At 38.8% G+C, this 13,056-nt stretch overlaps 1 protein-coding gene across 3 annotated transcripts in view; it reads left to right on the plus strand.

Annotated features, from left to right (window-relative positions):
• Positions 1 to 13,056, plus strand: part of slc8a1b (solute carrier family 8 member 1b) — an 82,636-nt gene that overhangs the window by 54,703 nt on the left and 14,877 nt on the right. For 2 of the 3 annotated variants that reach the window (XM_079852865.1, XM_079852866.1), the window contains exons 3-4: positions 8,312 to 8,424; positions 12,721 to 12,866. In XM_079852865.1, the coding sequence (XP_079708991.1) occupies positions 8,312 to 8,424; positions 12,721 to 12,866 (259 nt within the window). Of the gene's footprint in view, positions 1 to 7,965; positions 8,073 to 8,311; positions 8,425 to 12,720; positions 12,867 to 13,056 lie in introns of all 3 variants that reach the window. The other variant, XM_079852867.1, reaches the window with a different exon arrangement.

Consider the following 13,056-nt stretch of genomic DNA (forward strand, 5'->3'; position numbering starts at 1 on the left):
GCCGGGTGTGTGTGTGTGTGTGTGTGTGTGTGTGTGTGTGTGTGAGCGAGAAACATTTGTGTGGAATATGCAGCTCCGTAGTAGACGGTAATCCGAGGAAAAGTGGATATGGCTGCTCTTCCCAGAAAAGAAATCCAGACTGAATGCTGGAACGAGAAAAAGAGAGACACTGTTATTTGACCTCTAGTAAATATATGATGACTTTTTTGTCTCGCTTGGATGTTTGCCTGTCATCAGAGATGTAGGAGTATGTGTGTGCAATAAAGCATAAAACAGAATTGGAAACCTCTGAAAATCCATCAACAACCTGATCCAGAGACACCAAGGAGGATCAAAAACACACATACACACACACATCAAGCATCTCCATTAGTGGCGGAGCATGCTGGGGCTATAGCCTCGCCGGGAATGTGCATAGCACTGGCATTTTTTTTGTTTTTATCAATTTAAAACATAAAAAAGTAATTAAAAACCTAAAAGTAAAAAGAAGTTTATAAATGTTTTAATGTTCCCATGTGTATAAACAAAGGGGAGGGGGGAGGAGATCTTGATGGGGGAGGAGTCAATTAGGCCTCGGTCAGGTACGACACGTTAATGGTAATAAAGTAATGTAATAATAAAGATGTTCAGCGAATTTGATAACATGCTTAATAACTGCACACTTTACAATGCGATCTTGTAAATGTATAGTTTTGAGGTCAAATGGAAAATTAAATAAAATGCAATAAATGTAGGATATTGAAGTTATTGAAGCACTTATAAAAAAAAAAATCTTAGCACCCCCTCTGGACTGTTAAGCCGTCCCTTAGCACACCCAAGAAAAAAAACCTCTGATCTCCACATATATGTAGAGTAGCTACTGGAGTCACACACTGTTGCTACAGTGACAGTAGAGCTGATGTATGTGGGATCTTTAGAGGAGGAGAGGTCAAGGGGTCAGTGCTGAGAAATATATCCTTATATGGGCATCCAGAGAGCCCAGCGGAGGGAAGACGACTGCACTGTGAGTGTGTGACATGACTATCTGTCTGCCTGCCTGTCTTTCTATATATCTATCTGCTCTGATTGAATAAGCTAACAGCCTAGCAACCACCTAGCAACAACTTTATAACAACCCAAAACACTAGCAGTTGCCTCTTTAGAAAATGTCAAAATTCTGGACAGGTCTGAATGTTTTGGTTGTGTTTCTAGGTAGGTGAACTAGATTGAAGGCCTCTGAAACACGTACACACACACACAGACACACACATCCAGCTTTTGTTCATTACAGAGAACCGGCAGACAGGGCTATTGCAGTTCCAGCAGCCCTTGATTTAAGCTCTTCTGTTGGAGAAAAGTGCTCAGAGAGAGATGGAGAGACCCGCACAGGGCTGTAAATGAACAGAGAGAAAACAAGAGAGACTATGAAGGTCATGAAGGCCAATTTTATTGCAGCTTTTTGTTCCATTCTCTGACATGTTCCCCTGTGTGTGTGTGTGTGTGTGTGTGTGTGTGTGTGTGTGTGTGTGTGTCTGTGTCTGTGTCTGTGTCTGTGTCTGTGTGTCTGTGTGTGTGTGTGTGTGTGTACATGCTCAAAGGCATGGATGTTTGTTGTGCTGCCTTTTGTAAGGGCTCTCAACTCGTACTACCATGTTGGACTGCATCTCCACCCTCCCATCTGAACATACTGCAGCTTTTTCAATTAATACATTATTAATGATTAGAAAAACAAAGCTCATGAATATTGAAATGCTTTTATCACTAAGGAATTTAAAAAGTTTCCACTTCATCAGAACACACACACACACGCGCGCGCACACACACATTTTAGTCTCCTGAGGCACATAGCCAGTTACCATTAATCTAATTAACTGTCTCACTTAAGACCTGCCCATCAAAAGTCACCCGAGAGAGGATGAGAGAGGTAGACACTGAGAAGAGAGAGAGAGATGGGCGGGGTGAGCCAGATATCAGCAGACAGAAGCAATGGAGTTTTTGAAGTGCTGTGGTTCTGAAATTGGGTCTTCTTGTCATTTCAGTCTCTTGTGACAGTTCAGACTTGAGAAATTGTGTCAAGAACAAAAAATCTTTCGTTCAGTTTGGATTCACCTTGACCCGGAACCTAGAATTCTGAGAGCATGAAAAGTGAACAGAACTAAAAAAAGGAAAAGAATTTAGATGTAGTACCCCTTCTAAATTAACCGTTCAAAGATCTGGACAAACTGAGTATCATTAGAAAGATTAAAGACTCCAGCTTTGATATTTGACCACTGTTTATGATAAAACTAGGTTGCAGTGACATTCATTTCATAATTTATGTCAGGAGTGAAAAATAATCAATCTGTAGGCTAATGTTTGATATTTTGAATAGAATATCACACGCATATGAATTAATTCACGTCACGTCTGGAAGTATCTGGTGAATTTGACATAGGCCTAAATCACAACAATCCCGTTCACAGCCATTGATACAGGCTGCAGTGTACGGGTTTTTTTTTTTAATGCTCCTATTTGAAGCTTCCCATTTTCGAACGCAGAAGTGTGATAAAGGCCTATATAGAACCCTTTCTTCTTAGGGTGTACTCTTGTTTTACACTAAATTACCAAATTTTACTTTCTGCCCAACAAAAGGCCCTTTTAAAACATCAGCATTAGTGACGAAGTAGCGTTTACAAAATAAATGTAATTGTAAGTTATGAAGCATCCCATTATGTAATAATTGCAGTTTGTAAAAGGACAATGAGCAAATGCACAAAATATATCGGAAGTTGTGATGCTTTACTGTGCCATGTTTTATCAAAGGGCTTGAAAATGTTTTAAACACTCACAAATCGGCTTGTAACTTCAACAAATTCAAATCATTAAAGTGCTGAAAATCACATGGAAGATGATGTTTGTTTCAGTGCCCTGTAATACTTATATTGAAGGCATATACACTCGTCTGCTCAGTTTTCCATCCCCCTGTTTCTCTCTCTCTCTCTTTCTTTCTTTCTTTCTTTCTCTCTACTTCCATTATTCACTAGCAGGTCTCTGCAGCAAGCTCTCATTTCACCCCACTACGACATAATCAATACCTGCAGTGTGTGTGTGTGTGTGTGTGTGTGTGTGTGTGTGTGTGTGTGTGTGTGTGTGTGTGTGTGTGTGTGTGTGTGTGTGTGTGTGTGTGTGTGTGTGTGTGAGCGCCTGCAAGTTTACGTAGGCTTAAGTGTGTTTAGATAAATGAGCATGCAACCGGTCATAAGATTTTTGCATGCACACTTGAGTCCAGATTGCAGTACAGAATATATCAAAAGGAGAGATTGCATTTGCTTACATTAGTTTATGCATTACCTTGCTCTTCTGGTCATGTTGGAAATGGTTTCATTGAGACACACACTCGTGCACAAACACACACTTAGTCTTATGCTCTCAGTTTTAATTTCCCATAGTTTAATGGTTTTTATGTTCACTTCTCTCATAAAATATGATGACCTGCATGATGTATAAATATCTTAACTATATGCAATCCAATTTTTTTATTATTATTATTGTAATTACTGTTTGCAATCCAGTTTAAACTGACAATATCTACACCAGGCTTATTTAAATGAAGTCATTATCATTTTACCTCAAACATGCACCCTTCTAATACAAACGAGACATGTCAATTATTTGCCTGTTGCAATTACCAACTATTTTGTTTATGTACTATTTTTATTGATCCTGGCAGCAGTGATTCATCAAATGATGTAGAAAAGAGTTAGGCCTATATATTCTTACAGTACACACAGTATAGTTGAGCGCACTGGTGTTTTAAGGAGCTGATTCAGGTGTGTATTGCAGTGGTGTTGTAAGGCTGTAAAGTCTATGATTTGCACTGTTGCCTGATTTGCATGACAGGATTTATCAACGGGCACAATTCATTCTTACTGAATCTCGCCATGACACAAGAAAAAGAGTAAATACCCATATATTAATTCATTCTAAACATGCTCACACCCATATGCCCGCACATACACACACACACACACACACACACATACATACAAAAGTCAGCTCATATTGATTTGATGTGGCTCCTCCTTGTGTTAAGGAGCAGACATGATCTGAATTTTAAAGAGGTTGCATTACTTCACCCTCTCTCTCCCTCTCCCTCTCTCTCTCTCTCTCTCTCTTTCTTACACACATTTGATGTAATGTGGCCTTTGGTAAATCAATGTTGAAAAGTGGCTCTATTTTGGCTCTTTCTACGGTTGCTAAGCACAGATCTAATTGCTGGCAAATGTTTCTGGACTCTAATGTAAGTCAAACTGTGTGTGTTTGTGTGTGTGTGGGTTTGGCATATAAATTAAGCAAATAGGTCTGGATCTCATTCCAGTTCAGCTGCAATGACCTAAAACTGGTACCTGAAGGTGGATCAGACCCAGAGATGTGTTCACATCACCGCAGTCACTAACTCACTGTAATGCAGCAGCGACGGGCAATTATCTGCAAGCACTGCAGCAAGAGTGTGTGAGTTTAGGCTTCCTGACTGGCCCACCACTTGTCTATAAAACGTATCTGCGAATCCTCTAGAAGCATCGACCCGAAGATCATTTCAAACAGGAAGTGGTTGATGAGCTGTATGTATTATGTATATGTATTTTAAGGAGCTGGAGCTGTGTGAAAGAGATTGTGCTAAGTGTGTGTGTCAGGATCTCTTCCGATCAAGGCTACTGCAATGCAGATATGCTAATGATCAGATAATGTCATATCATTTGTGTATCTGCTGCATTGTTCCCTACTGTGTCTTTCATAAGTGAGAAGCATGTGTGACATCTCATGTTGCAGTGCTTGGTTTCTGGTCAGGCATGAATTGGAGCAGCTTTATATAACACCCTGATCAGAGATTCAAGACCCCGAGCGTCCCCCACGAGCCCCTGCCCGTTTGGCTTAATCTAAAGCACGCTTTGATTTCCTGCAGGCTCAAATTTGAGCTGCTAAAGAGAGACAGGCGCTCTCAGAGGGGAACTCGGGACACACGCATAAAGCCACTGTCATCTACTGTAACAGCAAACAAGGAGAGAAATGCTGTACTGAATACAAGATGTCGATCATGTCAAGTGTCCCTTTGTGTGTGTGGGGCGTGGTGTGTCAGGTCAGGCCCATGCGAATAGTAAACGCTGAGAAACCCTACATTATTGGCTCATAAGAGAATATCATTTATTTTGCTTTCATGCTGAAGATTCTTCAACAGCAGTTGATTCATTCCGCCACTGATGAGCGGTGAGAGCAACAGGGTTGTGAAAGGTGTAGATATTCTGCCAGTGGGTTTAACAGGTGTTTTTGTGTCACATGGTCACAGTTTGTCTCACCCAGAGCTTAAACTGTTACATGTTTTCAGTTCTGATGTGTTGACTGCTTATGAATGTGTCATGTCTTGATTCTTTTGAATGATAAATTCTTCTGCACTATTCACAGAGCTCAGGAACATTTCTAATTAACATCTCATCTACACCACACACACTTAAAAGATCACTTTGTTTTCTGTCAGATTTAACACCCATTGTCTCATACAGTTACAAATGTGATACATCATTTGAAATGAGAGAGGGAGAATTTAGGTGGGTAATGAAATTATGCAAGTGTCCAGTAACTACAGATGACTGATGTCAAAAACACTTGACAAGAACAAAACGTACAAAGAATAAATAGGAAGAAAACACCACATGCATGCACGCATAATAAAACGGCATGGGCTGTGATTTGAAAACCTTTGTGTGCGTGTAAAAGCAGTTCTATGACTAATTGATGTAGCGTTAGCGCACTGCCGTGACCTCAGCTGAACCTAACCCACAGTCAGATGAGAAGTGGAGAGGGTCATTCCCACACACATACAGCTTAATGCATCATACAGTGCAGATCTGGAAACTATCTAACACTGTTTCTGTGACAACCAATGAAGGAACATGAAATTGTCTTTGAGAAGAGATGGAGAAAGGCAGAAAGATAGTGTTTGTGTTTATTAGTCTTCCCTGAAGCGTATGCCAGCATTTGATGACTCTTCTGTCTTCCTTGCTTCATTTTCTCATGCCTTTTCTTCATTAGCTGTGTTTACATGGACCCCAATAATCCATTTGTAATTTGACTAGTAGCACAGTTGGAATAAAAAGAGTCAGAATTAATTGGCCAAATCCGACTGAAATTGGTTAAAACCTTTGCTATTCTTTTCAAGAGGACATGTAAACACTTGTTGGGCTTGAAAACCATGTGCAATGGTGTAGAAACTGCAAAATGACATGACACAGAATGAACTGTTGTTGTTGTTGTTGTTGTTGTTGTTGAATATAGCGTTCTAGTGTAATAAATCATGACTGTTGTGTTATTCTAAAGTTCCCATTCCACTTATTGCTTGTGAAGTTGTGCAGGACTATGTCATCCTTGCTTCGGACTTTCATAATTTTTCTGGTAAATTTTTTTTTATTTTTTATGTTAAACAATGTAGGCCAAGAGAGTCAATTTTGATTTCTTGTTGACTTTAATCATGACATTAGGTCAATATGACATGGTTAGTTGTGGAGATTTTCTGGTTGTAATGTTCTGCGCTGCGGTTACTCTTGGAGAAAGGTCATGCAAGCATGGCAGCAAGTGGTCTGAATCTGTGCATGAAAGATTTTGTTTATGGTTCTGATGATGATGTTGTTAGCTTGGAGGTGGAGGTTTGTATTCAATGTTCCCTCTGAGCATGCCGGGATGGGTGTTGCTCCTGTGCAGATGCCGGAAAAAATGTGAGGAAAAAAACGTCAGAGCTATATGGCCAATTCAGCTAGAGTCCATCCACACATCCATTGACTTTATTTAACTCTTTCCCTGCCAGTGTTTTTTTTTTTTTTTAAGTTGCCAACCAGCACCAGCATTTTTTTCTCATTTTCAGAAAACTTCAGAAACCCCAGAATATATTGTTGTATGAATATCTGAACATACATTATAAATATATTTATACAACTGAAAGAAAGAGTTAAATAAAGTCAATGACTTTTAAGTGATCTTGCAACCTTGTGTTCTCGTACTACATCATCAACCGTCGAAGTTCAATTACAGTATTCAAGAAAGCAAGTACAGAGAACGCATCGCATTAAATCACCTGGATGTGTTCTTGATATCGAGGATGCATCAAGTGCAGACATGATCAAACTGAACCGTTAGAAATTCCAGAAGAAGCTGCGGGTGGTCGACGTATGGAAGCCTGTGAGCTTTAAACCTCTCGTTCTCACTTAAGAGATTCCCGCCTAAGCTCGCAAATATGTGACAGCTCGTGAAAGTAAACGTTTGGCATTTGGTTTTGCATAATTTTAATAAAGTGATAAAGACCTGGAGAAAGCCTGTGGGATTTTTATTGGCATATTAAAACAAATCTTAACATTAACAAAGCATAAGTAACATTAAACATACATTCATTTTAACATTTACAAAAAGTACATTAATGATATAAAATACTATGAAAATAATGTCTGTTATAATATGAAATAAATATTTTAATGACATTTGTTTATGTTATGTTCCATTTATTGTAATTTGGCCTATAATATGCTGGGAAGGTCAGTTGAGCAACAAGATCGCAGCACATCTCAATTCGCAATAGGATGCGTTCTGTGTCCTTGCGTCCTTCTAAGTTCGTTCCAGGTAGCCTGGCAAGACCGGTCTCCACGAGAACGCAAGTCTGTCATTTGCGTTCTTGGAATTGAGAAACAGCTATCATTTCATTGAATAATGATTTTGCACAGCAATTACAAAAATAAGAGGGAATATTGATTGTATCTGTGTTTGTGAGTGTATTTAGACACAGTCTGAATTGATGAGGCTGCTCTCTCTCTCTATCTGTCTCTCTTGCATCACCCTCTTATTCTGACTGTCTGCCTGTGCATGACTGCATGCCGTTTATCTATCTTTCTTCTTTTTCTCTTGGCCTGTCTTTTCCTCACTCTTTTCTTCCTCTCCTTCTTTTTCTTTCTCTCCCCCTCTCTCCAGCAAAACAATAAAAGTCAGGATAATTGATGACGAAGAATACGAGAAGAACAAGAGCTTCTTCCTGGAGATCGGAGACCCTCAGCTCGTAGAGACCAATGAGAAGGAAGGTGGGGGGCGTGGCCTGAGTCTGCCGAAGAAACCACACATACAGCACACACACACACACACTGAACACCAGTCCTCTGGATCGTCATCGGGATCAACTACAGGCCAAACCACACCATCGACAGCCCTGCAGCCCAGTCCCCGTGTGTGCTTGTGTGTGTGTGTGTGTGTGTGTGTGTGTGTGTGTGTGTGTATCATGCATGCATTATTCCAACCCCCTCCTGTTGTCTTGTTTCTGCAGGAAGACGATAACAGTCAGGGTTCTCAATCGAGAGGAATACGATAAGCAATGCAGCTTTTGCGTAGAGCTACAGACGCCACTTTGGAGAAGGAGAGGATGGACAGTATACAGAGGTTTCTTTCCCTCTCACAGTGTCTCCTTCGCTTTTTACTCTTCTCTCCCTCTGGGCAGAGTCTCACCCTCTCTGTCTCTCTCTCCTGGTGTCTGTGTGCTGTTTTACTAATCGAATGACTTTTCTTTGCTTTCGATGATTACACAATTACTCGCATAATAACACGCATACATTACACATACTTTAAAGGAGAACTCCGGTCAATTTTAACATTGAGCTCATTTTTTTGTAAATTTGGAGTGCTGTCAATACAGAGAACAACGACAAAAATCAGTGTTGCCTACACCGTGTTATCCTCTTTTTAAAATGTGCACCCTGTTGACTTCAATGGGGCAAGTTTTAAACCTGCTGTTAGGCTCTTAACATCCTTGATGTGTCATTACAAGTGCCCAGCCATGTTGAGTGATTCCTTCAGAGTGAACACGAGTGAATCTGACTGCAGTAGATGTGAAAGATATTAATAAAAGTGATGTTAATTCAGCCAGCGCACATTCCTGTATTTACTTCCTGTTTTCGGTCGAAGTCCACAGTAGTCGATTGTCGAGTTCACGCGCATAGGTTTAGTTACCTATGATCACACGCGTGAACTCGACAATTGACTACTGTGGACTTCGACCGAAAAGGCTAAAAGCAGGTTTAAAACTTGCCTCATTTAAGTCAACAGGGTGCAAATTTTAAAAAGAGGATAACACGGTGTAGGCAACACCGATTTTTGTCGTTGTTCTCTGTATTGACAGCACTCCAAATTTACACAAAAATGAGCTCAATGTTAAAATTGACCGGAGTTCTCCTTTAAAGGGGTCTTATGATGCTTGTTTTAATGTTAGTTAAAGATTATTGCAGCAAAAACATAATAAATACCCATTTTTCAGCATTCGTAATGTGGCTGCTAATCGGTCCTGGTGCGTCCAGTGAGGGACCGCCAACTCACCTGTCAATCAATCAATGCACTGAAAGGGATTTAAATTTTCTGGTAATGTGCAGCTTTTTTTAGAACATTTTTTATTTTAGCAATGACCTTGCCAGGGTCAGAACAACGTTTTGCTATATTTTCTCCATATCTTACTCTTGTCTTTAGTAATATGCCAGTTAAGTTATCATATCTTAAAGTGTTTAGGAGCAAGAGTAACATAAAATGTTTTTAAAATTTGGATTTCAGAACAAGTTTCTGCAGTTTATTTCAATATACACCACTATTTAAAATGTGGTATCAGTAAGATACAGTAAATCAGTAATATTGTGAAATGTTACAATTTGCGGTATGTTCATATAATACACAAAACATTTATTTAAAAAGGGCAGTTACATTTTAATGATATGACCCTTTATTTATAGTGATCATCATCTCTTACTCAATCTTTGTGTAGTTTACCATATAGGGTGTGTTCAGGATACTTCAGAAAGAAAGAAAGCTTCAAAGCCAATTGTTTTATTTCGTTTCCTTGCAATAATCTCATAACTAGACACAAAGGAAATGTCAAAACACACCAGCAAATGAGTTCCAATACTGGGCTGTAAATCATGAGGAGAGATTAGGGGAGCTCGAAAAGACTCTGAGCTCAAGATTGTGAGCTGTCTTCAAAGCCAAGGTTGTTTGAGTGTGTTTCATCTCACATTTAGATAAACATTTCTTTTCCAGGAAGCAGAGCGGTTCAGTTTCCCAGTACTTCAGTGTTTTAATTTGTATCAAATGTTTTTATCGTATTTAGATTTACTTTTTGATATTCATTGGATTGGATTTGGTTAATGTTGTATTTTAGCATAACTGATATAAGATGCAATAAAAAGGGATCCAAAGGTCATAGGAACTAATTCGAGAGAGGAACATCAGGTAGAATTCAATGAAATGCAGCTGGATTTGGTTATGCATTTTTGATGATGTTTTGCTACACAGCCATATGACTTCATTAGTGATTAACCAAAAAAAATTGATTAAGGCACTCAGATGAGTGGTGAAACGTTTTCAAAATAATTAATAATCGAGTCCATTTGCTTTTGATTAGCTTAGTTTGTAAGGGATTTGAGAGTACCCTGGATAATTCAAAACCATCATAGACAAGAGAAAAGAGATTGCTTATTATGAGAGAAATAAGAAAAGAAGAGACACTAGAAAAATAAAGGACTGCAAAAGCTGGATGAGAGTGAAAGGAACGTGTGTGTGTGTGTGTGTGTGTGTGTGTGTGTGTACAAGCTGTAGGCTGAAAATGATAGCTCTGTTTTCAAGGACAAAACAAGAGAGAGAGAACATCAGCCAATTAAATCAATATCAAATTACATGAACCTGACTCCATCTTAATGTTGTGTCACATCTATAGACAGAATATAAAAATTATGCAGCATCTCATTCAATTACCAAAGCTAATCACAAAATCTCAATGTCACCATTTCATTTTTAATTTGTCTTTACTTTATTACTTCTGAGATGTGCCACATTTTCTGTTGGTCTTTTAATGTACTTCCTATCCATCTTTTAGCTTTTTTTCTGTGGTTGTGTCACGCTACACATCTCAGTGGTGGACACAGATCTACAGTAGGCCTGAAATGTATTACTTTGATTACCAGCTGGATAAAGATAATAAAATAAAATAAAAATCAGAAAAGAGCTGATTTTCTGCTGACACCCACCCCCCCCCCCCCCCCCCCCCCAAAAAAAAATTTTTTTATTTGATTGATGAAATCTAAATAAAATACCAATTTATAATAATATCTAAATATTTTATATTTAATTATTTTTTCATAGTAAATTAGATTCCATGCCTTTTAATTTTGTAGGATTTCGGTAATATTAGTTTCTCTTATATTTGTTTCCTATATAGTTGGTATTTTAATTCATGTGAATGACCGCAGAATTTAAGCATGACAGTAGTCAAACCTCTCTGACCCAATTATTGATATTTGTGATACCCAATTATTGTTCAGCCTGTTCCTCTTCAGTTTTTCTTCAACTAGTTATTGGTCAGTCCATTATCGGCTATACATTTGTATTGACTTGCTTCTTCAAACGGGTCCATTAAAATTTGACCAATCAATTTAATGCGTCGTCTTTACAGATACCCCAAACAAGATAGATCTACCGCTTGTGAGAAAAATAATTGAGAGGCTGTTACATGCTAAAACCATGAACAATACAGAGGAGATGGTGAAATAAAATATAAGACTAAACACAAAGTGGAAAAAACGATCTGCATTCAGAGGGACAGAAAGAGATGGTGATGTGTGTATTTTGTTATCTCACAAATCAACTGGCAGAAAAGAGTGGAAAACCAAGTAATTCACAAAAAAGGAGAACTTGCCGTCTGAGAATAAAGATGAACGGATTACACAGGAACAGATAAACATAAAATATCAAGACAGAGAGGGAGAGGCTGTTTAGGCTACAGGAGCGAGTTGCTCTGCCATTAATCTGACAGTGCATCTTATGCTGGAATCCTCCACTAATGCCTCTGGGTTCATTTGTGGCTTGAGATTTATTCGTTCCATTAGATATTTCATTCGTTTATGCTGCCATTTCTGCCTATGAGGCTCATGTTTGTTTTGAGCTTGGGAATGTAATCATCATAACATTGTTTTATGACTGTTGCTGTTGTTGGTGTTGCGGTAATGCCAGCTGAGCTTGTGAACTGAAAAGAAATATGAAATAAATGAGACAGAAAGAGAAACTGAAAGAGAGAATATATGTGATAAGACTAAATCACCATGTTGCTGCCCAAAGGATTGTCATTTTCTCCTTTCCCAGCCCTTTCCTTTTCTGTCCACATCAGTGTGTGCATGTCTCTAATGTTAAGTGTTTTCATTTCCGAATCTTCCATGTCGATCTGCATCTGCTTCTTTTCCTTTGACCCTCTCATTTCATTGTGTGTGAATGTGGGTGATTGATTGGGCTAAACCCAGTCACATGATCAGGGGTTGTGTATGTCACACACTTACTTACCCAGAATTCCATTGGGCCAATAGAAGCTTCATCGCTGAAACGAATGAAGGAAAAATCCTGCCCCTGACACAGCTCTCATATATACAATCACAGTGGTCTGTATGTGTTCTGTTATAAAAGTATGATTTATGAAATGGACCCTGTTTTCTAAATTTACCAACGAAGATCTGAGATTTTAACCTTTTAAAGGATTTTCCCCAGCTGAGCCAAATTCTTGTTCACTGTAGCATTTTGACAAAAACTATATTTACACAATCCAGTTTATCCACAGAAACCTGTTGGTCCACAAACATGTTTTGGATGATTATTTGAATTATAAGGTGGCTGGTTTGGTTTCTACTCTCTGACTGGTGCTTTTGTTTTCAGAGGAGGAGAAAGAGGCGGGGAAAGAAGAGGAGGAGCCTCTGACGGGTGAAGATGATGAGGAACGACGCATCGCTGAAATGGGGAAGCCAATGCTCGGAGATCACCCCAAACTGGAGGTTATCATCGAGGAATCTTATGAATTTAAGGTGTGTTATTTTGCTACACAGTTCCCACTTTTTTTATTTATTCATAATCACATTAAAGCAACCAAGGGATACTTCAACCAAAAATGACAATTCTGTCATCATTTACTTAACCTCATGTCGTTCTAAACTTGTATGACTTTTTTCTTTTTTCTGTGAGTAAATGAAAACAAAATGTTAATTTTTACATGAA

The sequence above is a fragment of the Squalius cephalus genome (genome assembly GCF_949319135.1).
Source record: "Squalius cephalus genome assembly, chromosome: 20".
In the NCBI taxonomy this organism is placed as follows: domain Eukaryota; kingdom Metazoa; phylum Chordata; class Actinopteri; order Cypriniformes; family Leuciscidae; genus Squalius; species Squalius cephalus.